Genomic DNA, 25,485 nt, shown 5'->3' with positions numbered 1-25,485 from the left:
AAGTTATTGTACAAAATTTCCCTCCAATTTGTACCACTTCCAGAAAAATAAATAAAAAACACATAAATGTACTACTAATACGTACAATGGGAAAATATTATTAAATAAAGTTAAGGGGGTAAAATAAACGTGAGGAGGTGGAGCACACTACGCGCCCAGCCTTCCTCTCTCTGCTTCGAATTCCTCACCTCCAGGCGGCGGCGGCGGGGCGGAGTCGGAGCCACCATCCGCTTCCTCGATTCGCACCACCAACCCTAGCCCTATCCGGTCCCCGATGCAGACGGAGGCGCGGGTCGGGGTCGTCGTCGACGGCCGCGCCTCGATGGGCCGCCGCCACGAGCACCGCCACATCGGCACCGCCGCCCACCTCGCCGCCGGCGGCTTCGCCGGCGCCGTCAGCAAGACCTGCACCGCCCCGCTCGCCCGCCTCACCATTCTCTTCCAGGTGAGTGTTCTTCAGCATCCTGTTGCTAAAAAAAACCATCCTTTCGTTGGGGTTCCTTTCGATGGGCGGCGCGGAGGGGACTGGAGCTAAGGGGACTAGCGGAGGCAAAATCTTGTTTATTTACTTGTGATTTTTTTTTTGTTCTTGGAAGTGGAATTAGGGGAGGAAGAAGTTTTGCTCCCTTTTGGAGGTACGGATTGGGTTGTATGAGGAGCAGCAGGAAGCGAACTTAAGAAAGGATGCATCTTTGTTTGCTGTTTACCTTTTGTGTTTTGCTGTAATGTGTGTTTAATAAATGATTTGAGCGTAAAGGAAAATCCATTTTAAACAGATACGGATTTTTTCTCCAGGTTGGTGAAAACATAAGACAAATATGACCTTTTTTACCACTTAAAAAAAGTAATGGGAGTACTGACTGATGAAAGTGCAAGCTTAAGTGTCTCTTCCTTTCTGAGTTCTGTAGCTTCTTGGCGCAAAGGCATCTTGAAAGGAATTGAATGCTAATAGTTAGGCACTAAAGTGAAGCATCTTGCTGTTAGACCATTAGTTGTGTATTGAAGCTAAAAGGGCATCTTTGATGTATCTTTTTTTGTAGGTGATCAAGACCCCAGTAAAATTTGTGTATGTAGGCTGAGATACAAAACGTTACATTGAAGAATAATTTTCTTCTCTTAGTAGGGTTAGACATGTAGGGGATTTGAACACCTATAGAATTTTTTACTATATATGTGCCTCAATTTGTGCACGCACAAGGCTAACAGCAGTTTGGAACGATCCTTTTCATGCCATTGTAGGCGTTCCGGTTAGCAGGGACTGAAATCTAACAGGAACAGAAGGCAAGTATTCCTTTTGTTTCTTTAATTTCAGTCTATTATTGTTCAATGGTTTATAGGAAAAAATAGATTCCCAATGTGCTGGCGGCCAGCGAATTCTATAGAGGCAAGGAACATACCATTGCATGTTGCGAAAGAAAGTTTTGTTATAAACATGGATTTAAGTGCATTAAGTATTAGTTCATTCACTATAAAGGTGCCAAAAAGGATTTAGTTTGGTACTCCCTCTTGTTTTAGGTTATAAGACGTTTTGGGTTTCTTAGATTTATCTATGAACCAATGTATATGTTATATATATGTATATATATGTCCAGATTCATTAGTTTCCATATGAATTGAATCTATGAAAAACCAAAACATCTTATAACCTGAAATGGAAGTAATATTTATGTTACGTACTGACAAGTACTCAAATTACTTCTATACATATATAAAGTGTCCTCACCTCACTTTGTATAGTTAATCACTGGAAAATAATATCAATTGATCCAATCATGCATCAAGAACAGCAAACCATATCATCTGGAGTTCCCCTCTTCTCTTACTATATCTAGAGTTAATGCATTACTATGCGTCCAAATTTTGTGATTCGTGCTTTATGATAAGAGCTATTTATTGCTGTTAGTATATAACACATGTTGTGTGCCTGGTCTTAGATTAAATTATAACTAATATTCAGTACCTCTTTTGGCAATTAAGGTTTGTTATTACATGTGCTTGACATACTGATCTGACAGGTGGCAGGTATGCATTCAGATGTTGCAGCTCTAAAGAAGTACAGCATATGGCATGAAGCTTCACGAATAGTTCGAGAAGAAGGGTTTGGTGCATTTTGGAAAGGAAATCTGGTGACAATTGTGCATCGTTTGCCTTATTCTGCCATCAGCTTTTATTCATATGAGCGCTACAAAAAGGTAAGCTGTTCTTTAGCTCTTAATGTAGGATCGCCGAGGGAGTTGCAATTTTATTATCATTAGCTAAATGATTTGAAAATCTTTGCAGTTTCTCCAAAGGATTCCTGGCCTGGATGAAGGCTCAAATTATGTTGGTGTTGCACGTTTACTTAGTGGTGGTTTGGCAGGAATTACTGCTGCATCTGTAACTTACCCCTTGGATGTTGTTCGTACTCGTTTGGCAACACAGGTAATGATATTCTTTTCCAAAATAAAACATTGCTGATTGATGAATTTAACACCATCCTAATATTTCCAAAGTATTATTTTTTCATGATGCAGCCTTACAGAACAAAGGCTTCGGGCTTGTTGTGTATTTTGTTTTATTTGAACTATTGGGCAGCTTGATATTTGGAATTCACTAGCATTTTAATTTAAATCTGTGCAGAAAACAACCAGGTATTACAAAGGCATCTTTCATGCAGTGTCTACAATTTGTAGAGATGAGGGTGTCAAAGGATTGTACAAGGGCCTTGGAGCCACGTTATTGGTAAGCCATGAACCTTTTACTGAGATATGTCATTTTTTTAATAAAAAATGGGCTGCCAGTAATATTTGGAGTTACAGGGAGTTGGACCTAGCATAGCAATCAGCTTTACCGTATATGAATCACTGAGGTCTCATTGGCAAATGGAAAGGTAAACATCGTTGTTTCTCTTGGTTGAATAATATCCGAGTATCTATTTTGGTCATTTCCAACTGATGGCTGTGGACGTGCTTCAGGCCCCAGGATTCCACTGCTGTTGTTAGTTTGTTCTCTGGGAGTCTATCTGGTATTGCATCATCTACTGGTAAGCCACGTTTAACTCCTTGGGACCTTCATTTTCATTATTTCGTCTTATTGAATTAAACAAAGCCTTGACTTATATTTAAATGAGCTTCTGGAACGTGCTGTCACTTAATCTGTTCTGTAATTTAAATATTGACTCACAGCAATTCCATTGGTAAAATGCTATAAATCTTGCAGCCACATTTCCCCTTGATCTCATAAAGAGACGGATGCAACTACAAGGAGCAGCTGGGACAACACCTGTCTGTAAATCAAGCATAACTGGAACTGTCCGCCAAATCTTTCAGAAGGAAGGTCTACGCGGCTTCTATAGAGGGATAGTCCCTGAGTACCTAAAGGTTGTTCCTAGTGTCGGAATTGCCTTTATGACCTATGAGACCCTGAAGGGCTTGCTCTCCAGCATGGACGAAGACGACGAGAGCTGAAGTCTTCTATTCGACAAAACCGGTTACACTTCAAACATATTTCTGGCCATGGGTTACTGTGAGACTGAACTGTATCAGAGTGACTACATGCCAGGCAGTTTTGTAGGTGTTGATAGGATAAAAACTTTACCTGATATGAGTCTTGTGTTGTATCATAGGTCAAGAAGAGAAAATGAGTATTCCATCCGTGTATCCCTTCGAGCATTATGCTCTAATTTTGTGTTGTCATTTGCAAGGATGGAGAAGAAATCTTAAGGTCAATGATTTTGTATATTTTGTATCACCGGATTCTACGTTTCTGTTGAAGCAAATGTGGGCGCTGCTGCTTAAAAGATATGCATCACTTTCCATCCGCAGAATTATCTCATCCATTTAATGCGCGTATGTATCAAACATTTTACAATCAAATTTCTGCATGGCCTGATGCGATCTGTTCAAATCCAGATGAAGATTCAAGAAAACGTGTTCGTTGGGGAATGCTAAATTTCTCTGTTAAATTGGATCGTCAACGATTACTCAGACGGGCTGTGAATCTGTGACGACTGAACTTACAAATTGATGACGGATAGCGATTCAATTATTGGCACAAACCGTAGTGAAATCATAGGGATGTGATGTTCTAAAAAGTTGGCTTCCTTCTAATTAATTTAATGACTCTCCAACAAAGTTGGCAACAAGTGTGTTAAGATGCTAGAACAAACGTTGCCTTTCTTCACCTCGTGGGTGTAAGAAAATGGTTGTGATTCACCTCGTGCTGTAAGAAAATGGTGTGATTCACCTCTAGGTTGCCAAGATTGTCAATCAACAAAGCTGAACAAAGGTGTTGCTGTACTCTCTTGCTCAGCCATTTCTACGGTCTTTCCCGTATGTTAAACAACTTGAAAAGATACAGTATTGCGACTCTTGATAGTTGATAGTTGATACTACATTCTCGATGCTTCCTTAGCCTACTATCAAAGAAACAAATCGAGAGACACCGGAAGCAGGGGCAGGGCTAGTGATATACCCAACACTGAGAGCAGATTCATCTAAAGGCTATACTTTCCAAAACAGAGAGCACTCAACGGTAGTTATGAGCATGAGTAAATGCACCTGAATCCTGAGTTCCTATACTTGTTTGTCTTTTTTATTTTCTAGAAAAAGCTAAACATCGTATTTGCAAACAAAAAATAGTTTGTAAATAAAACTTTTATGTACGTATTTTTAGCGATTTAAAAGCCAATGTTGAAGATAAACTACGGTGAAAAGACCACCCAAAACAACTCCAAATTTAAGGTTAAAAATTTAAAATTTAGCTTATAAGTATGAACAGAAGCAAAAAGATGTGAGTGATAGCATAGTACTTGAGGTGGTAATAAAAGCCCATTTTTTTCGTATTTTATACAAACAAGGATAGTCCAGCATATAAAGATCACATTGTTCTTCCTACCCTCCATATGGTTCATGTTTTCCCATTTCCTTCTTGTCATCCCTATCGTGCTTTCTTCTTGAGTTTTTTCTGAGATCCTGTATCACACAGTATCAGTATCAAGTAATAGAACAATTTCATCTACTGATGTGAGATTCCACAAGAAATGTACAATTGTGTACTGGACGAAGCACATATGCATGCCTTCGTCGATGAGCGTGTGTATACATCGGACTGGGAGACGTTGGGAACTTGAAGGTCCGATATAGTTTTCCTTGCAAGATTAGGATCAGTATTCATGTAGTAGCTTTGCACTCTGCTCTCTTCTGAATATCTATCTGAAACTTCATATTGTTTTTCTCCCATTCAATTGCAGTTTTCTCGGCAGTTTGAAACAAGTGCAGCACTCCACTAACCCGTAGAAGGCTCCAGCGAGAATCGTTTCTTTGTGTACCGACTTGCTCCTTCCAGTTTTAGTGACGCGACTATAAGGTTATCTCTGACATTCGGTACACAAGTCTCACTTTGCATAATTGGTTTTGTCAGTGGTGCAGATTTTATTCATCATTAAAAAGATAGATGACTTGTTGGTGATGTATCTCCAAATCGATGTTATAAAAATAAGTATGTGATTAGGTAATTGCATAAATGTATATTTTTTCTAGAAAATGGAAATGGTTCAGATCCCTGGTTGGTCTGTCATACGGAAAATCGCTAGTAGTTTTTTTACCGTCTCTAAAGAATTGAAAATATATAAGGCTATCCTTTTTGCCAATAGATAGTTGAGCTAGCGCTTTTGGAATAGCAGGTCTGTATAAGGGATGAGTCGATCTTTCTTCGCTCTTGCCCTCTTTCTCTGCAACCTCTATTGCTGTTGATGCACAGAAGGTCATTCTTCAACTACAGGGTGATTATTTGGGTTTCTCATAGAAAAAGTCAAATGACATATTTGTAAACGAAAAACAATTTATGAATAAAACTTTTATATACATATTCTTAGTGATCTAAAAACCAATGTTGAAAAATAAACTTCTATGAAAAAAATCTAAAATTAACTCTAAATTTAATGTTAAACATTTAAATTTTGGCACAAGCAAAAACAAAAAGATAAGAGTGTACTCCCTCCGTCCTAAAATAAACCAATTTTTCACTTTTTACCTATAATTTTTGACTCTTCGTCTTATTTAAATTTTTTTATGATTGATATTTTTGTTTTTATTAGATGATAAATCATGAATATTACTTTATGTGTGACTAATTTTTTTTAATTTTCTGAAAATTTTTCAAATAAAACAGATGGTCAAACTTTTGACACGGAAACCGAAGAATTGGTTTTCTTTGGGACAGAGGAAGAGGAAGTATATCCGTAGACATTGGTAGGTGGTTCAACGGTGGCTTCATGCCTTCATCATAGGTCAGGCAGCAGTAGGTGCGGTGCTAGTTCTTTGACACATGTAATCTTTGTCAGTTATATAGGTGGCTTTGTTTTTCTTTTTCTAATTATAGTTTTCTAGGGTTATTATTTTTTCTGCTATATCAATATAAACACTATCTGATGTTCTTCATTAAAAAAATATATGGTTATGTGGCTCCAATGTACGTACCTATGTTGTGATTGTTTAATTGAGAACCAGCTGGGCCTACATTAATTTCTACATATGTAGCTCTGGTTTCTCCTAAAGAATACTGATGGGATCTCATCTCTAGCTCTGTTCTACTCAAAACATACATATTTGCACTTGAGATTGATGTTGCTTCATAAGTTCATATGCACACTACAAAATCCAAGCTACCTCAGATGCTCAAGCATATATGTTAGTATGCATAGTTAAGCATGAGAGACATCAGGAGTTTTCCCTTTTGAGAGGATGAACTTACCAGTTCATGCTGTTGAGTTCTTTCGCCTGGATCAATCGTTTTCACTGCTAGAACTACTTATTTTCCATCTTTGTTTGTACAATTTGTAACTCTGACCTTTTCTTTGTTTGTACAATTTGTAACTCTGACCTTTTCTTGAACACTGTTTCCATTTTTTATGTCCTAACCGTCATGTAAAAATGCATGGAGTTGTAGATCATCATTCCACCATTAACAAATTATTACTAGCCACTGTGAAATCTGGCCTTCCTTCTTTCGGTACAAATGAACCAGGGTTTAATTAAGTAACAGCTGGGAAGTAATTCAGAGCCACAATTGTTGCACATGGTGAATCAAAGTAATTGTAATCTGCTGGCAAAAATGCAAATAGGACATGATATGTTAGGTAGGCAGAGTACCAAACAGAGCCACTCCCCAAGTAGGCAAGTATATATGTGCAGATGAGCTGATGCCTCAAGCCCTGAACCTCTCTTCCATCAACCAAGAAATAGGCTAATCAGAGACATTAGGAAATTAGAGGTCACAACTCAGAGGCATTAGGAAATTAGAGGTCACAATTAATTCCTTTTTCTTGACCTACTTGAATCAGCCAAAGCTTGTTTTGCCATTACATCGATATCACATTTGTATACCATATGAGGAGAAAATCTTAGTCTAGTCTACAACTATATAAGCTAGACAATATCAAGCCTCTCCAATGTTAACTCGTGGGACTGTCTTGTTTGCCTTCTAGTTGTCCCTTAGAGCCTACTAGCCTCGGAAGACTTGTTGGATTCTAATTGCTCCTCAGAATTTGTTGGCTCACTTCCTTCCCCTCTCGAGTGTCTTGTATTTATACCTTAGATAAGAGAGACAACTATGAATATTATACCAACAATGTTGGTAGGAATCAATCATGATTTTATATTTCTTTTTTTATTGGGTCCCATTTCTTATCTGCTCGGTACTCTGTCCATAGGCATGTGACATCTTTTCTCATACAAGTAGGTATGTAATGCTCCTACTGAAATAACTATATGTCTATAGGTATCTCATAAATAAGCTTTGCCACACCCCTTCTTCATTAATGAGCTTATACACAGCCATTTACTCAGCAAGAACTTATTTTGTAGTTCTAAGCTTTGAATTGCCAGACCCTCACATGCATATATGTTTGATTGATTTGGTTAATCTCTAAATTTAAGATTAAAACTTTATGAAGTGGAAAAAAAATAAAGTTTTCATTGCCGCTATCCCAGAATTAACCATGCACTTATTGTTGTCCAGTCAGGTGGTACCATGATACTCATATTAATACTTTACGCTAATACGTACACAAATTTAGAACTACAATATTAATTGAATTGAGGACTCAGACCGTGCTAGTCGACTACTGTTCTCCTTATCTATATATACACATCTACGTTACTTTGAACACTTCTTCTCTGCTCACTACACTCCAGTGATCCCTCTATCCCACGTTATATGAGATTTTGACTTTCTGTTTATAATATTTGACCACTCATCTTATTCAAAGTTTTTTGAAAATATTATTTATTTTGTTTATTATTAAAAGTAGTTTAATTATTACTTATAAGTTTTTATATTTGCACTAAATTTTTGAATAAGACGAATAGTTAAAAGCTATAAGTGAATAGTCAGAATCCGATATATATTGGGACGGAGGTAGAACACAAGAACCAATAATTTCCCAAGAATTACCCACGGGATTTGACAAATTATATTGTCCCAAAGAGTATCAATATAATTACTAAGTGTATATTAGTTTTTTTTTAAGATTGACAAGGTATATAGTTACTAGTTAGATATATTCATTAAGTGAGCACACAGAGAAAGGGTAGATCGAAGCAGCAGCATGTTTAAGCACATATTACATTGGCGATTATTTAGGAGCAAGCTGATAGCTTTGTGTTCATGCATTTGGACATGTAAATTTGTAAGTAGGCACGAGAGTTATTGGGAAATTTCAGCTTGGGCTAGCTCGAGCGACATGGACGACATGGACTAGAACAACAATGTTAGCTACAGATCCATGCATTAGCACCACGTCCAACCATGAGACGTGCGATAAATAGACCACATGCATGTTATTCTTCGACTACCTATAGGTCAGCTACACTCGGTCTTGGTCACTGCAATGTAATGTGATTATCTATCTATCTTTAGATTTAAAACAAAAGCAGAGCTGCAGATTTTAAAAAAAAAAAGGTTTTGGTCTGTGTTCACCTGTTAAGGTTGAGAACTAATCTCCCGTGCACATAAAATAGAGAAACTCATTACCACATGAATATTTAAGTACTCCCAATATATTCAATATATTTTAATAGATGATACATGCCATTGAATTATTGGTACATGTTTGACCATATTTGAAAATTTTGTGTAAGTATGCAAAAAATATAGGTTATAACTAATATACACTTAGTAATAAAATCTAGTAATAATAAAAATAAATAATAATTACATAAGCTTTTTAAATAAGATGAATTGTCAAATATGTGCTAAAAATTAATGATGCCATTTATTAAAATATAGAGACAATATTAGCTAAAAGCTTGAAAATGATTAGTGTGATTCTTAAAACAATTTCCATATAGATTTTTGCAAAAAACATCATTTAGTAGTTTAGAAAATGTGGGTGCAGAAAGCGAAGGAGTAGAAGCTGGGAATAGGGAGTATTGCACATATTTATTAACGATTAAAAATAATTATGGGTAAAACTTGAATGACTATCAATCCGTACACTACATCATCATCCATGCTTCCGGATAAAAAGAACTCAATTGCCACCAGCACAACCACCTTATTTGTTATATATGTACTTGGAACACATGGCCAATTACATCATCATCCATGATATGTTAGGCGGTAGAATGCCAACGAGAGGAGTGCAGATCAATGAGCCGATGTCTGAAGTTCTCTGAACCTCTCTTCCATGACTCCATCAACCAAGAAATAAGCTAGCTAGAGCAGAAACAAACTGCACCTTCAGAGCTTCAGGCCAACTAGTTGTGATAGGAAATGTCTAATCATTCAGCATTCTTTGCATGTCATCCATAAATTCGTCCATTTTCTTTGTGTGTGTAGGCACACATAGGAATCGGAGACGTCAGAAAATTAGAGTTTATTAGTTCCTTTTGCTTATCCAATATAACGTATAGTTTAACCTTGAGAAAAATTGAGGAGTCGATCTATATGTAATAGCTGGATTGAAAGTTGTTTTCTCCTCCGCCGCAGTCTGTACTCTTCTATCCGAATGAACTTTAAGTCTGGAAGCTCTCTCATGTATACTCCCTTAGTTTCAAACTAAGATCAATTTTTATAAAAAAACAAAAAGTATATTTATAAAAAAATAATTTATGAATAAAACTTTTATATTTTTTTATTGATATGCTGAAAAATAAATTTGGACGAAAAAACCTCAAAATCAACTTCAAATTTAAGGTTCAAAATTCAATTTTTAGCATATAAACAAAGCATAAGCACAAAAAGAGGATATAAATATTTCTGATACTATCCATGATACTATTTATCACATCAGTCACTTCTCATTTAAATTTTTTCTCATTTATTTTCACCTACCCTACCATACTCATTTATTTCATATTTATTATGGGGCATCATAGTTAGTTTTTTAATATTAATCTCTGTTAAATAATTTAAAAATAATATTCTGATACGGAGGTACGTAGCACATATATCTCTAGACATGCAGAGTGACGACCTGGACCACTCCATCAACCAAGGAGAGGAGACAAACCATAGGTAGCTGGAAAACACACGAACTTCACCTTGGGAGCTTGAGGCCATAGCGATGGATAGGAAATGCTGCAGGGTGGTGTCCATGCATTCATCTTTCCATCTCTCTACGTAGTATTTACATATGGCAATCGGAGGCATCAGGAATACAGAGGTCACGAATTCATAGGATTACACAACTCTTAGTTATCTTCTTGCCGATTCTTTTCTTTTAGTTTGATATCTAGAATCTCCATTTGCGCGAGATTGCCATGGCCCATGGCTGACGATAGGCATCACGCTGATTTAAATTATGGTCTATTCTGATTAATATATTTAACATGTTCGAAAAAAAAACGCGATACTCCTAAGCAATATCTAGAAGCAAAAGGACATGTAGTGTAGCACCTCCATCTTTTAATTTCTATTTATTCTTATACGCTAAAATTTGAATTTTTAATTGTATATTTAAGTTGTAAGTTGATTTTGGTGTTTTTTCACCGAAGTTTATTTTTCAGACTTGACTTTTAGATCACTAAGAATACATAAATAAAATTTTTATTTGCAAATTATTTTTCATTTGCAAAATATTTGAAAAGTTAAAACATCGATTTTAAAAGGTATTTTATGACATACCGAGATGGAATTTCTTTTTACCAAAATCGCACCGTTTTTAATTGAAAATTGTAAAAATATAAGTCCTTTGGCCGAAATAGTAAAACTAGCACCATTTCGAACCGACCGGCCTCTGTTTTTTTTAATAAAATTACTAAAATAATATCATTTCAAAAAAAAATCATGTTTACAAGCTTAAGGAGTGTATCCATGATACCCCATTATCCATATAAGCTATAAAGAACGGGACCTAATCAATTGGATCATATTATTCATTTACAGGTAGCATAAATGTGTATATTTAGTGCAATCACTGCAGGGACTGCATTGCTCTCCTTGCCTATATATACAGCTAAAATTGTTTGACCTATCATTCTTTGCTCCAGAACCAGATGCATGCTACTACCATGTGTTCATATGCATCCCAGTTTAGAACACGGAGAGATTTCCAGTTGGTTAAGCATAGTAAGACAGTATATTACATACAAGTATATAAGAGGATATATTAACCAACTGAACAAAAAATTGGTTTATACATATTGTCTGCAGATAGGTAGCTTGTCAAAAGAAAAACAGAAGGGAGCACGATTAAATATGTATTGTTTTGGTGATTAATAAGGCCCAGCTAGAGTTTTACTCCTATCCTTCCTTTTGGTACCTCGAGGTACCAAATCGTTTCTCACCATTAGATCTAGCTAAGTAGGATGTGCATTGTTAGATCCAACGATCAGAAACGATTTGGTACCACGAGGTACCGGTATCTCGAGTTACAAAAGGAAGGATAAAAGTAAAACTTGACTGAAATAGGTTAGCTCCTTTGCGGATTGGTGGCACAGGGCAAGGAAATCTTGCCGGAAGAGCTACACAGGAGAAATTTTGACTCGCTGGTTGCCCTGGTATGCTGGTTATTATGGAAGGAACGAAATGCGAGGGTTTTCAATCACTCAGCAAATCAGCGGCTCAGTGGTTTCAGGAGTTCAGAGAGGAGTTGTCCCTGAAATCTTCAGGTAACCAGCAGGAATCGGCTAATTTGCAATGGTCTTAGTTTGCTTTTCAGTTTTTTAGGGCTTCGGTCCTTCCTACAGCTGTACTTTTACAGTTTTCTTGGCTGAATGCTGTTTTTGTTTTTGTAAATTCTCCAATCTTGATGAAATTTGGGAGTCCATTCCTGGGCCTTCCCGGCAAAAAGAAATAGGTTAGCTTTGGGTAAAACATATTGAGTTGCCAGTAATTTACCAGGCGATTCGGTGAGTAGTCAAAGCAAAGGAGCTTGAATCTATGTAACACGCTACACTTCAGCTATCCAATTCAAATCCTGTTCTGTTCATTGTTCCAAATATAGTTCAAATTGGCTTATTCCACTTTGAATTGAAAATGTGAAGATTCCGCCTGGAATGGGCCATATGTGAGTAGTTGGGCCTTGGTCATGTAGGCCTAGTAAAATTTTGTAGTTGAGTTCCTACAATTTTTTTCTTAAAAAATTACCTCACTAATTTAAGCATAAAATTTAAGCAACAAACATGACAGTCCAACTGACATGCTTGATCATGGTACATTGCAGGTCAAGTGTTACATGGCCAGTTGCCCCACTTGAATTTGCCATGGAATTAGTATATCTCTGCCGGCTGAACCATAATGTGTAGCTAGCTAAGCTAGTGTGATCACATACCAAATCATCATATGGCATGATGATTAACCAACTCAGCTGCAAATGTTTTGATTAAATTTCATGACGCCGTAACGGCCGGCTAGCTAATCATCGGCGCAAATGATTGGGCCGCTATCTAAACCCGTCATCAGATCAGATCAGGTTCCCAATTAGTGCTACTAATTGAGGGCACCTTTGTTTGGTTAATGACCATAAAGCTGAGCAAGCTGGAAGAAAAGAAAAGAAACAAAGAAAGAAAGAACAGAAAATAAAATTAATCTCTGAAACCAAATTTGGGCGGCGATCTTGCTGTGGCGTGTACTCTTCAATGATTGGGGGAAGAAAGAAAGAAAGAAAGAAAGAAAGCTAGGGAAGAGATGCTCACGAGGTGCCTAGCTGCTTCATGCGTGCTGCAATCCATGTGCTCAACGAGAGACGTATTGGTTTTGTTTCATAGTTTTCTTTCTGGTGCAGCTTCAGCTGCATGTGAGGTGAGACTGAGAGCAGACGGCCGCTCTCGCAAAAAAAAAGAACATCTCTGAATACGGCCGCCCTTTTAGGTGAGCCAAATCTTTGTTTTTCAGATTGCCAACAGGATCCTCCTCCTTGCAATTTCAATCATGTAGATGCTAATTTTATATTTGATGGTAACTTCCTTCGGTTTATGACGGTTTGATCAACCAGAGATCAAATTAATTCAGATGATGTGCAGTCCAGTCTTCTGAATGTTGGTAGGGTTAGGGCTTCAGGTATGACTGAATATATAATCACAGTCACATGTTTGTTTGACCGAAATAGGATTATTCAAGTGTACTTAGACTGAGATCAGCAATGTCAATGTGCAGTTGTGCACGCCATAACAACATATGACAGGAGCTAGGACCATCAGTTCAGAGTGAACAGTTCTTCAGACTTTCAGTGCCAGAGCATTCACATCTACCAGTACTGAACTCCCTGAATTTTCTCCAATAATTGTTGCGTCGAAGAACTGAACAGTCGGCGTGGATACTTTTTTTCTGCTCCTTCTATGAATCGGAGCTCACATTTCACACATTCATGAGCGACGAGATAGCAACATGGGCATGTATGCCTTTGCATGTGAGTGGTAGAACACAAGCCCATTTGGTGGATCTTTACATGTGAGTGAGTGCATGGCTTACATGCTGTTGAGGCAGTCACTGCAGCAAGATTGATTATTAGTTTCTGTAGTGAATGGAGGAGTATAGGGATCAAGAGGGGCTCTGGTTGGATTGAGCACATGTGAGCAATGCCCTAGAAGGGGGTCCTGGTGCTGCTGCTGCTGATGAGCTTGCTTTCAGAGATAAGATTGCATCTGGTGATCACACACAAAAAGAATGTTTGGACTTTGTCAGGGAGGAATCATATGGATGCACATGGCAGATCATATATTCACGTCTCCTCTTTCGGCACAAACAAAAGAGCCAAATCAAGACAGACAAACAAATCAGCACTGTTAGATGCCAAGGTATCACTGTACTGTATTATATGACACACCATCATCATGTAAATCTTTTTTCTAACCTTCTTAACTTTGGTAGAAAGTGTAACATATAGTACCTGCATTTCATTCATCATTGAAATCCTGATTATTCAAAGAGTATTCATTATTTTTTTTTGGACCATTGATAATAGGAGCTTCCCTGCATGCATGATGGGTACATCTCCCTGAAGACATCTGTAAAGGCAGTATAGACATACACATAAGAGAGTATTTTTCTTTTCTGGCTAGTGAATGTGCCCATGCTGATCTTGTAAGAAGGAAGCAAGTCCACAACTATACCAATCTACCATGCTGAAATGTCTACCGATCCTTCTTTTCGCTTCTCTTTATACTTATAAGATAAAATTTAAATTTTCAACCTTGAATTTGGAGTAAATTTTGGGGATTTTTTCATCGTACTTTATTTTTCGGTATTGGCTCTTAGATCGCTAAGAACACACACATATATATATAAATTCATAAATTATTTTTTATTTGCAAATATGCTGTTTGGCTTTTTTCTGAATAAGCCAAACAATTTCCCTCTACTTGTTTGTTCAATTTGGGCAGCATTTACTGTATCTTTTTTTGAAGGACTCAACAATTCCAATTTACATAGAAGTAGAACAGAACAATATGGTTTATATGTAACAGCAGCAATCTGTGAACTGTCTGAATATTGGCCTACAGCTGCTATTTCTGCTAGATTGTGTGCATTTTGGATACATGTTACAGCACTGTAGCAAAACTGGGAAAGCAGCAGGAGGACAAAAAGACATTATTCAAGCATGTTACAACACTGTAACAACATCTGTAACATGACAAACGGCGAATGTACTAGAAAGATTAACATATAGGTGCTGGATTGGTACTCAGATCTGCAGGACATTTGCCAATTCTACTTGCAATCTAGGACCCTTTTACAATATCTTAACCAATTAGCCTAGCTACTGTGCAAAAGGCTAGTAAGCACTTGTCATTAAGATAAGAGGGAAAAGATGCTCAAGGGGTCTCAACTGATGAGAGAATAGCAGCTAGAAAGCAGTTAGGGGGCACATAAGCAGAAGGTAGGGGGAATCAGTGTAATGGCTGGATTTAATGATTGAATGGCTGCAATTAGTTGTTCCCAGGGCCACATGCATCTCTAATCTAAGTAAAAAAATGGAGTCCCTAATCACCAAAAGATCTGGCAGGTGCTGATACAGTCATCCAACTTTCTTAATTTGCTTTCATAATCAATCATCCCCATATGCATTGCTTGCAAAGCCCATTTTGCAAACTAGCTAGAAAAGAACCAAAATTAGGGGAAAGTTAAAGGCATCTGAGAAGAACCCCCTCAGTTTACGCTTCATCTAATGATGCAACCATAATTGATTATGGCATAAACAAACCATAAACATGTACTTATTAACAATGTTATCTCTCATATGCTCCCTCTAGAGTTGCATATATCTGATTTTGGTGTCCACTAGTAACGGCTTTCTCGATGATTACAGAATTGAACGTACCATCTAGTACAATAAAACACAGTAATTATAGCCTAATTTAATTATGACTATAAGGTACCCCATCCTTTTAAAATGTATGCATATGTAGTCTTCAAAATTTGTACCATAATATAACTATTTCTGCAATGATTCACACGATTTCAATCATTAAAATGATTCCAAATCCAATCCGATGCTTAGAAGGGGAATCTAATCAATTCAAAATTCAAAAATTAATCAGTGAAGTGATTAAAAGAAAATATTTTAATATCTTCTTAGTGTGTGCTGAACAATCTATAAATACTTATATTTTAGAACAGAGATAGTATATATATGACCGACCTTTATTGTCGAATATCCGGTTTGAAGTCTACATTAAAAAGGGCATAGGATCGTTAATAGGAACGCGCCAAACTATTATGGTTAAGAGAAATCCATGGAGGAATGTGAAAATTTAAATTGCAAGAGGATAAAATACTGGTCCATTTTTTTGGAAGAAATTAAATCAAAGCAACCATGAATAAACTTATGGGCAAAGCAAGGTTGCGTACCTATATATAAGGACCTCACTGGAGCTTTCTTGCACAACACCTCTCCATGCTTCTGCAGCCTTCAGACTTTCAGAGTAAGAGAGAGAGAGAGAGAGAGAGAGAGAGAGAGAGAGAGAGAGGAGTGCAGGTATAGCAGCAATGTCTTGGGGAAGCATCCAAAGGGATCGCATTGATCCTTCCTCGCTCAGCTTCCATGGCGGTCGTCGTCTACAGGCAGCTCGACGGATCATGCGATCCTTTTGGAGGCTTCCTCTAGCCATTAATTTTCGATGTCCATCTTGAATTCTTGGTACTCAGGTGCATGTTCTTCAGTATTTCATTGTTGGGTGTAGAGTTCAGACTTCTCTTGCGTTCTTATCAGCAGCCTGAGCTCTTCCTATCTCCCATATGATTATTGCCATAGCTCAAACTACAAGGTATGCAGTTAAATTTTCTTGATTGTTCTTAGTATATGCATGCTGCTTTTTTATATAAATCCTTTGCTTTTGGTTGCTAATTACATGGGAAAAACACTGCGCAAATCAACTTCAGGATGTGATTACATGCCGGTCGAGCAAGCAGTGAAGGTGCCTGGTTTTGTGTTCTTAATTATCTAATGAATTTGGAGTAGAACTATCAATGGGCTGGATGAATGGTAAAACTCCTAAGCTGTTTTTTTGTGGTATCAGATCCTAGTACATATCCTGTTAAGTACTAGTAGCTAAGTTTATCTATGACAAGAAAAACTAGTTTTCCTCTTGGCAATGAATTCCTTACACTGTAAAAAAAAGGAAATAATGGGTGATGCATCAAGATAAAGTAATGGTTGAAAGGACGAGTCTCACTAGCTGATATGAGATGCAGGTAGACACTAATATAATTAAAGATTAGTTCAGAGTCATGATAACTAGCTAGGCTGAGCTGCTAGCTAAGCTAGATCTTGGTTTAAGACCACACTGCATGCACATCACATGACCTATATATGCATGGGAATAACAAACATCACCACTAATTATATATACTATAGTTAGTTAGTAGATAGCTAACAGAAATACCGGATCGATGCTTGATAGCTGCAGCTTGTTAATTGTACAATCTCACATGCTCTTTGACCCTCCTGATCCAGTCTTCTCAGCTTGCAGATCACTAGGTAGCAGCTGGCGCCGTCATTGATGCAAATTAATCACCGAATCCAAGAACATGTTTATTAGTATATTGTTCTGTGTCTGCATTTATATTAATTAATTAATTATTTGTGTGTTTTCACCAACAAGCTCCAGTTGATCATCCCTTTCCAATAATCCTTCTAGCGTTATCACTGCTAGCTAAATTGGTTACATTTTTTTTCCATGTTATTAATTGTAGCTTAGGCTGGAATATACGTAAAGTGGGATTATCCTGGTCTTCTTGGAACATATATAACTTTGTGATAGAGATCTAGCAGCTGGCTCTTAAGTATTTCTAAATTGAATTTTTAGTCTCGAAAACTGTAAAATATTAAAGTGCATATCTAGAGAGCTAAGGATTAAAGTAATTAATTCATGTACTATGGCGGCAAAGTTTTGCCTCAAACACTTCACATACTTTTTTGTAATAATAGAGTAAAAATCCTGGCATCTCTGCATCGTGTTCGTATAATGCACGCGCTATATATGTTCGGGTTAGTGTTTTGAAATGCTAATATATATGCTTAAATCTCTTATCTTAAAGGGGAGTTTAACAACTCTCTAGTAACACTTCAGAGGATATAATGCTGTACAATCTACACCATCATTTTTTTCGCTTTTGTTTATACTTATAATCCAAAATTTGAATTTTCAGTTTTAAATTTAAAGTTGATTTTAGGATTTTTTTTATGGTTACTTATTTTTAGTCTAATCTTTTAGTGGCTAAGAACATGAAAATAAAAATTTTATTCACAACGCTATATAGTTGGTTTGGTGTACACGATATATTAGGTTTTACAGATTTGCCTTTGACGACCAACAAATGATCACAAACTAAGTGCTTAAAATATGCATTTCTCCTTATACATATGGAACATACAAAATATATGTAGTTTATATATGATCCTGAATATATGACAAGATGCAAACAATTAATCTTTTTTTTCTTATTTATTTTTAGATAATGGAAATTTTATTGCTTTTGGCCAAGTACATCAAAGCTGATACAATTGTATGTACTAAAAGGTTATACAAAATTATTTTTTCCTAGTTTTTTAAACTCAAATGCATAACTAATCTGTGAGGTTCTGAGCATTGATCCTGGACAGAGAATACATGTTTTACACGAGGAATTTTTGCTGATCAAGTTGTTCGCTCGCCTTTTCTGCCATTGGAATTTCATATAATAAATAATGATTCATGGTGTGATGTGGGCGCTTTGAGGTGCGTGCGACAAGTAACAGGTGACCAACTTTCATGTGTGTAAAAAGAAGCATTTTTTTTTGTTAGCATGCATGTTACTCTTTTATTTACATGACAGAAAATACCAGCAAGATTGAGAGTTTCCTTACATCTCTTTCAAAAAAAAAGAGAGTAAAATAATTTTTGCTTAGCTATTCCTTATTTCCCTTCTTAACGCAAAGATGCACAATTCTCTTGCATATTCGGAAAAAAAAGATTTAGCTATATAAGACAAAAGATGAAAGACTATTAGGGAGTATATGGAGGAAATGTACTCATCTTATTATGCAAATTATAGCCACAAGCTAGACTTTGAAGCATCTCCAAAAGCGTGCCTGCTCATATCCATCGTAATTAAATGTAGTATTCGTCATCTTGATCTTGTTTTTGCAGAAGACACGCAAAACCATATTTGTTTAAAGCAATTTTACAGTCTTTGAGTAGGTACTGAGAGTTACCAAAATTTTAGCATAAAATTGGTACATCTTAGTACCTAGGTACCAAGAGATATCAAAATATTGCACTAAAATTTTAGTACCTCATGGTACTTTCTCAAGTACCGTAAAATTGCTCTTTTGTTTAAGCCAGAGCATCGTCGCCAATCTGCATGCAACAAGCTGATGATCTGTTGCAGCATCCGAGAGCTTTGTGGAGTCTAATTTTGTGACGCATGTCCACTACTGAAGATTCATGCAAATTGAGATGTAATAGATTGATGCGGTTTTAGCTTCATATAGTTGAATGTTTCGCAGTTAATTGGTTAATTCAGACTGTTGGCTGGCTCCACATGTAGCTGATCGGTACTTCCTCCATTATTTCTTTTTAACTTGGATATAACTTTGGCAGATGTTCTAGCTGAAAGTGAAGTTTGACCAATACATGAGCATGTTATTTTGTGCTGAATAGCTAAATAGCTGGATGATTTTGTGATGACTCGAGGGAACAAATGAATGAATAAACTATTATAAAGTTAAAAATGGCTTTAAAATAATTTTCCAAGAGATTCATATATAGAAATTCTATAAGAAAATTGTATTGTTTATGAGTTTGGGAAGTGTGCCGCTGAATAGAATGGTTTCATTCCTCAAAGAACATGCCAGTCAGAACTAAGAATTCAACTGAATGAAGATTGCTAGCAATTAGAGAAACTAGTACAAATGTATTAGAAAGAAATTTATCCATGTAGAACTTATATTGGGCCAGCCTCTTGTAGGCCTATCAATTCAGCCTTCACACCCAATTAGATTGGTGATAGCAAAATAGCCTTGATTTGAGAGCACTAAAGCTGTTCAGAACTTCATATGCTTGCATCGGGCCTTACAAAGGGGGAAGGCCATCCTATTCAGCAATCTTGCTAGAAAGAATGAGTTTTAGTAGTTAGTGTACTCTGCCAATAACCTGCAACAAGCTATGTGAAAAAAAACCAGCCAATAATCTAAGATTGAATTATGTGTGTTATAATTCCTAATATCAGAACTCCCTTAAGGTGTTCTTAGTCAGCAGTTTCAATGATATATTTTCTGGAGGTAATATTAAATTTTGGTACCTCCAGATACTTTCTCAATGAGTATAAAATTTCTCATTGATGAAATTACATGGATTAATCTATTGTCAAAATTTGCAACTGTTAAGTAACAAATCATCTGGATTACCAGGCATGTTAACCATACTTGCCATAAGCTGCAGTCTTCTAACTGCTAGACATTGAAATTTTTGTGAACTGAATGAACAACTAAGGTTACGATGACATACTCCATGCTATCCTTTTATTATTTTTTTTCTGCAGATACTTTGGTTAATGCATTTGTACACAAAACAAAATTTAGCATTTAATAATGTACTAGATTTTTTTTATATGTGTCAGTTCTAAACTTTATTTCCTATGCACCTCCTCAGGGTGGACAAAAAATGGCTCAAAATGTAGTGGTGTTGCTATTTGATGTTGTATGTTGTGCTAATGTGCTTCGCCATGGTGTACTACATGTCAAGTGGCAAAAATCTAAACTATAGTCATTATGTGATAAACGTGTATTATGCAACTAATTGATTGAAAATTTTCAATTACTAAACTAAAGCGTCAAATATTCATTATCAGCACCACCAATTATCTTCACATTGAGCATGTTGCCAATTTAGGTGCATGGTGAAAAAAAGGAGGAAGCACAAATACTTTAGGAACAATGAGACATGACCTGAGGGATAATTGTTGGTTTATTTTAGCTAACTACCTAGATCTAGTTGTACTTAAGGCATAGCCACAAGGAAAGAAATAGTTATCAACTCCAATCACTCTGTCTTCTTCGGATGTGAGATAGAAGGGTACTAGGATAACCTACTAGCCGATCAATAATTAGTTCTATAAGGAGTGCATCGTATAGGGAATATAGTGTGGATTTTGTGTGGGTGAAGTAACTTCTATGTTTTTTTTAGAATTGCCTCTTCTAACATGTTGGCCCTTGAAGGTAAGCCACTAGAATTGCCGTCTTCTAGCATGTTGACCCTTGGAGGTAAGCCACAATACATACTATTGTCACCCTCTTGTGCTTTGTTTTTCACAAGTACCATGTTGACGTACAACGAGCTAATGTGCATTGACACCTACCTTTGATACTCTTGGCAACCCTACTCCCGGGTGGTATCCATGCATATTTACTTAGATAGACACATCATGCATCCTAAGGGATGTGTGACATGGGATCTGAGCATCGCCACTAACGAGTAATTCATGGTCTTTTCTAGTCAGACTTTTACTAAATTTTGCTAAGTTTACAATGTTTTAAGCCAAGTGTAGATCATCATAATTAGACCCTAACAGCGTGTCCTCCAACAAAGAGTTGAGTGTTGTGGAGTTTGGTGCAAGGTTCCAGGCAAATAGGGTTGGATAACGAGCTAGCTCGGCTCGGTCCAGCTCGTTAAGCTAAAAACCCAGCTCGGCTCGGCTCGTTATCGTAACGAGCTAAAAACCTAGCTCGGCTCGGCTCGTTATAAAGCTCGAGCTGGCTCGTTAGGCTCGTGAGTCATGCATAAAAAGTTAACCTAAATAATTTTTTAATAGGTTATACAAGCAAATTATTATTTCAAACATGCAAATCATATGAAATTGTATTTAAATATTAAAGTTTGAACCAACAAATTACATGGTGAACCTATGAAGTACTAAACACATGTATTCCAGGTTGAAATCAATGAACACCGGTGAATCTTGTGTCTTTGGTCTAGCTCGTTAGGCTCACCAGCCAGCTCGAGCTGGCTCGTTATCTTTAACGAGCTAAAATGCTAGCTCGGCTCGTTAGAAAAATGAAACGAGCCGAGCCGAGTTTGTCACGAGCCGACCGAGCTAACGAGCCACGAGCTTTCTGTCCACCCCTACAGGCAAAGCACGAGAGGGAGCCCAGAAGGGCAAGTGCCCCCTATGATGTATGAGTTTGCTAGGGTTGTGAATGTGTGATGCAGGATCGACTAAGAGAGTAAGAAACATATCTTGGTGTCCACAGTTAGTGTTTTATCAACAGAGGATCTCCATGTGAGGTAGTAAAGCATGCAACTTATCTCAGTTATTTTTGTGACTAGACTTTATCGTTGTTGTCATCATTAATAGTTAATTTATACATAGATCTCAACAAAAAAAATCAGCTGAAGAATGTTGCACCCAGAAACAACAAACGACAAAAGAAAATAAGGTTGACCATTTGACCAAGAAGTTGTCAAACCCCATAAATTTATACACATTCGTTATGAAAAAAATTGGCTCCAAATTAAAACAAGCCTAGTATTGTTGGGTTATTGCATAGAGAGATGAGAGGTTAGACAAGTGGACAAGGATAAGTGTATTGGCAAGAACTTTAGCAATGTAGGACTTATATTGGGCCAACCTCTTCTAGGACTGAGAACTTATGCCTATCTATTTAGGCCCAAGGTTGGTGATAGCAAACCAGGAGCCTTAATTTAAGAGCACTAACATTGTTCAAAACTTCATATGCTTTATGTTTTACAATGAATTCCACAGCTGGGAAAGACCACCTTACTATTTAGTGTATTTTTTCCTCAAAAAATAGAAACATATTAATAGTCTGGAAACAAGTTTTGTGAAAAAAAAAATACTATCCAATAATCTGAGCCTGAAGACACTGTGCTACTCACTACCTTTTCATAATATCATAGTAATTTTAAGGCGTTATTTGTCAGCAGCTTTGGATGGTAGTGATGAAAATACAATGATTAATAATCTTCGTCTGGATTACTAGCACATTAACCATTCTTCATGCATGAAGAGGATTTAGTCCATAAGTTGCAGTCTTTCTGGTAAACAATGACATGTCTGCAACCTGAATGAACTTCTGATTATATACTCTAGTCTCCACACATACAAGCCCTTATTTCTTGCACGGGTAATTTGGCCAATGCATTTGCACAAAAAAACTAAACATAGACATTTATAAATCTAAACTAATTAACACCCCCAAATTCTTCTTTTCTTTCTTCTACCAGACGTAACACAATTAACACTATAACATCTTTGAAGGTCACAAATGACACTAATCCTTTTTCCCATTTATCTTCCAAGAACTTGTCTAGAACACACGCATTCTGACATTGACACGCCAGAGAAGTCAGCAGCAGAGCAGCTTCAGTTCAGCTCAATTCACCTTGTGTTGTGTGATGATCAGCTTTGTGCAAGTGTGTGATCGGTTTCAATTCGCTGCGTGGTGGTCGGCTTTGTCGTCGTCGGGGGAATCCGCCGTCTTCTTGTAGGTGTACCAGCTCGCGATGACGAGGTAGACGACGAAGTTGATGAGGCTGAGCACGGCGAGGAGCCAGAAGAAGTAGTCGAGGTGGCCGCGGTTGAGGTTGTCCGGGATCCAGCCGACGGCGCCGTTCTTGGTGGTGACGTGCGTGACGATGGTGACGAGCAGCGTGCTGAGGTAGTTGCCTAGCGCGACGGTGGTGAGCGACAGCGCCGAGCACATGCTCCGCATGGCGTCGGGCGCCTGGTCGTAGAAGAACTCGAGCTGGCCGACGAAGGTGAACACCTCGGCGGCGCCGATGATGAAGTACTGCGGGACCTGCCAGAAGATGGAGATCGGGACGATGTCCTTGTCGCCGTAGAGGCCGTGGCGGGCGATGGCGCGCAGCCTGATGACGTCGAGCACGCCGGCGGCGAGCATGGAGAAGATGGAGATGACGAGGCCGATGCCCATGCGCTGCAGCTGCGTGAACCCGCGCGGCCGCCCCGTCACGGCGCGCACCGCCGGCACGATGAGGCGGTCGTAGACGGGCACCCAGGCGATGACGCTGAGCGTGTCGAAGATGGAGAGCGACGCCGCCGGGATGGAGAAGTGCGGCCCCATGCTGGCGTCGAGCGTGTTCCCCTGCAGCACGAACATGGTGCTCATCTGCCCGTACACCGTCGCGAACACGATGCCGCTCGCCCAGATCGGCAGCAGCCGCACCACGCTCTTCAGCTCCTCCACCTGCGTCACCGTGCACAGCCGCCACGGGCTCCTCCCCGCCCCCGCCGCCCTGTCCTCCGGCGTCTCCACCGCCGCCCTGTCCAGGCACGCGAACTGCTCCGTGTGCTCCAGCTTCCGGCTGCCCTCGATGCCGGACTCCTTGTCCACCGTCTCGTGCAGCCTCGACTTGTCGGCCGGCACCGCCACCCCCCACTTCCTCGCCGACGCGACGAGCACCTGCGCGATGCGCGTCACCGGGCTGCCCCCGGGCCGCTGGTGCCTGTACAGCGGCGTGCCGACGAAGAAGCTGACGACGGCGACGGCCATGACGACGGCCGGGATGCCGAACCCCCACCCCCACCCGACGTGCGTCTGCACGTACACCAGCACCGACGACGCCACCAGCGCCCCGATGTTGATGGAGAAGTAGAACCAGTTGAAGAAGGAGCTCTTGCTCCGCTTCTCCCCCTCGTCGTTCTCGTCGAACTGGTCCGCCCCGAACGACGACACGCACGGCTTGATCCCGCCCGTGCCCAGCGCGATCAGGTACAGCGCCAAGAACACCACCCCCGTCTGCGCCTCCGTCGGGTGGCACGTCCCGCCGTCGCACGCCGGCACCAGCCCCCTCACCGACGACGCCATCGTCAGCAGCGCCAGGCCCAGGATGTAGATGATCATGAAGCTGGCAATGGTCCAGAACCTCCCCATGTAGGCATCGGCCAGGAAGGCGCCGATGAGGGGGGTGATGTAGCACGTCCCGGACCAGTTGGTGACATTGTTCGCGGCAATGGCGCTCTCCTGCCCGAGCCGGGTCTTCATGTAGTTCACCAGGTTGGTGCTCATGCCATAGTAGGCCAGCCTCTCGCAGCACTCGTTAGCTGAACCATTCGTTCATGGACAGTCACTCGCATGCCGCCATTAATGGACATGGAAAAGCTCAAAAGCATGGCAATTTGAGGAGGAGGTGAGGCTGTGCGTACCGAGGATGTAGGGGCAGGCACGCCAGTTGCCGGTGCTCTTCTTCTCCGCGGGGTTCCCCTTGACGTCCACGGTGCCATCTTGGGTGTACATGTCTGCAACCTCACCCATGGCGATGCCTGATGCTCTGCGCTGCTGCTCTGCTTTGCTCACACTCACACTCACAGTGGCTACCTGCAAGTTCGACGATGAGGAAGCAATGGGTTATATATATATGTGTGGATAGATATAGCTTCTGATGAAACACTATTAGGACCAAAATATCAACATTGAATAATCAGGAATTGTTCCAATCCTCTGTATGATGGGGACTTGAATATATCCATCAGAAATTCAGAATAGAAATGCACAAGTTAGGTAGGTTCAGAAAGCTATCTGATCTCATTACTCAATCGAAT

The 25,485-nt window shown here is 39.0% G+C and overlaps 2 protein-coding genes across 2 annotated transcripts; one reads left to right on the top strand and one right to left on the bottom strand.

Moving 5' to 3' along the window:
- The first annotated feature begins 122 nt into the window (after positions 1 to 122).
- Positions 123 to 3,717, top strand: LOC102712758 (mitochondrial substrate carrier family protein B-like). The gene is made up of 7 exons (XM_006643680.2): positions 123 to 445; positions 2,016 to 2,192; positions 2,281 to 2,421; positions 2,620 to 2,721; positions 2,799 to 2,869; positions 2,955 to 3,022; positions 3,199 to 3,717. Exons 1-7 carry the CDS (start codon positions 275 to 277, stop codon positions 3,444 to 3,446), a joined length of 978 nt encoding a protein of 325 aa, XP_006643743.2. The 5' UTR covers positions 123 to 274; the 3' UTR covers positions 3,447 to 3,717.
- Positions 3,718 to 22,978: 19,261 nt separating this feature from the next.
- Positions 22,979 to 25,253, bottom strand: LOC102712476 (protein NRT1/ PTR FAMILY 8.1-like). The gene is made up of 2 exons (XM_040526702.1): positions 25,090 to 25,253; positions 22,979 to 24,987 (listed from the first exon to the last, which is right to left on the bottom strand). Exons 1-2 carry the CDS (start codon positions 25,196 to 25,198, stop codon positions 23,351 to 23,353), a joined length of 1,746 nt encoding a protein of 581 aa, XP_040382636.1. The 5' UTR covers positions 25,199 to 25,253; the 3' UTR covers positions 22,979 to 23,350.
- Positions 25,254 to 25,485: the final 232 nt, after the last annotated feature.

This window comes from Oryza brachyantha, chromosome 1 (assembly GCF_000231095.2).
Source record: "Oryza brachyantha chromosome 1, ObraRS2, whole genome shotgun sequence".
NCBI classification, from domain to species: domain Eukaryota; kingdom Viridiplantae; phylum Streptophyta; class Magnoliopsida; order Poales; family Poaceae; genus Oryza; species Oryza brachyantha.
This window is presented reverse-complemented; position numbering and strand designations above follow the sequence as displayed.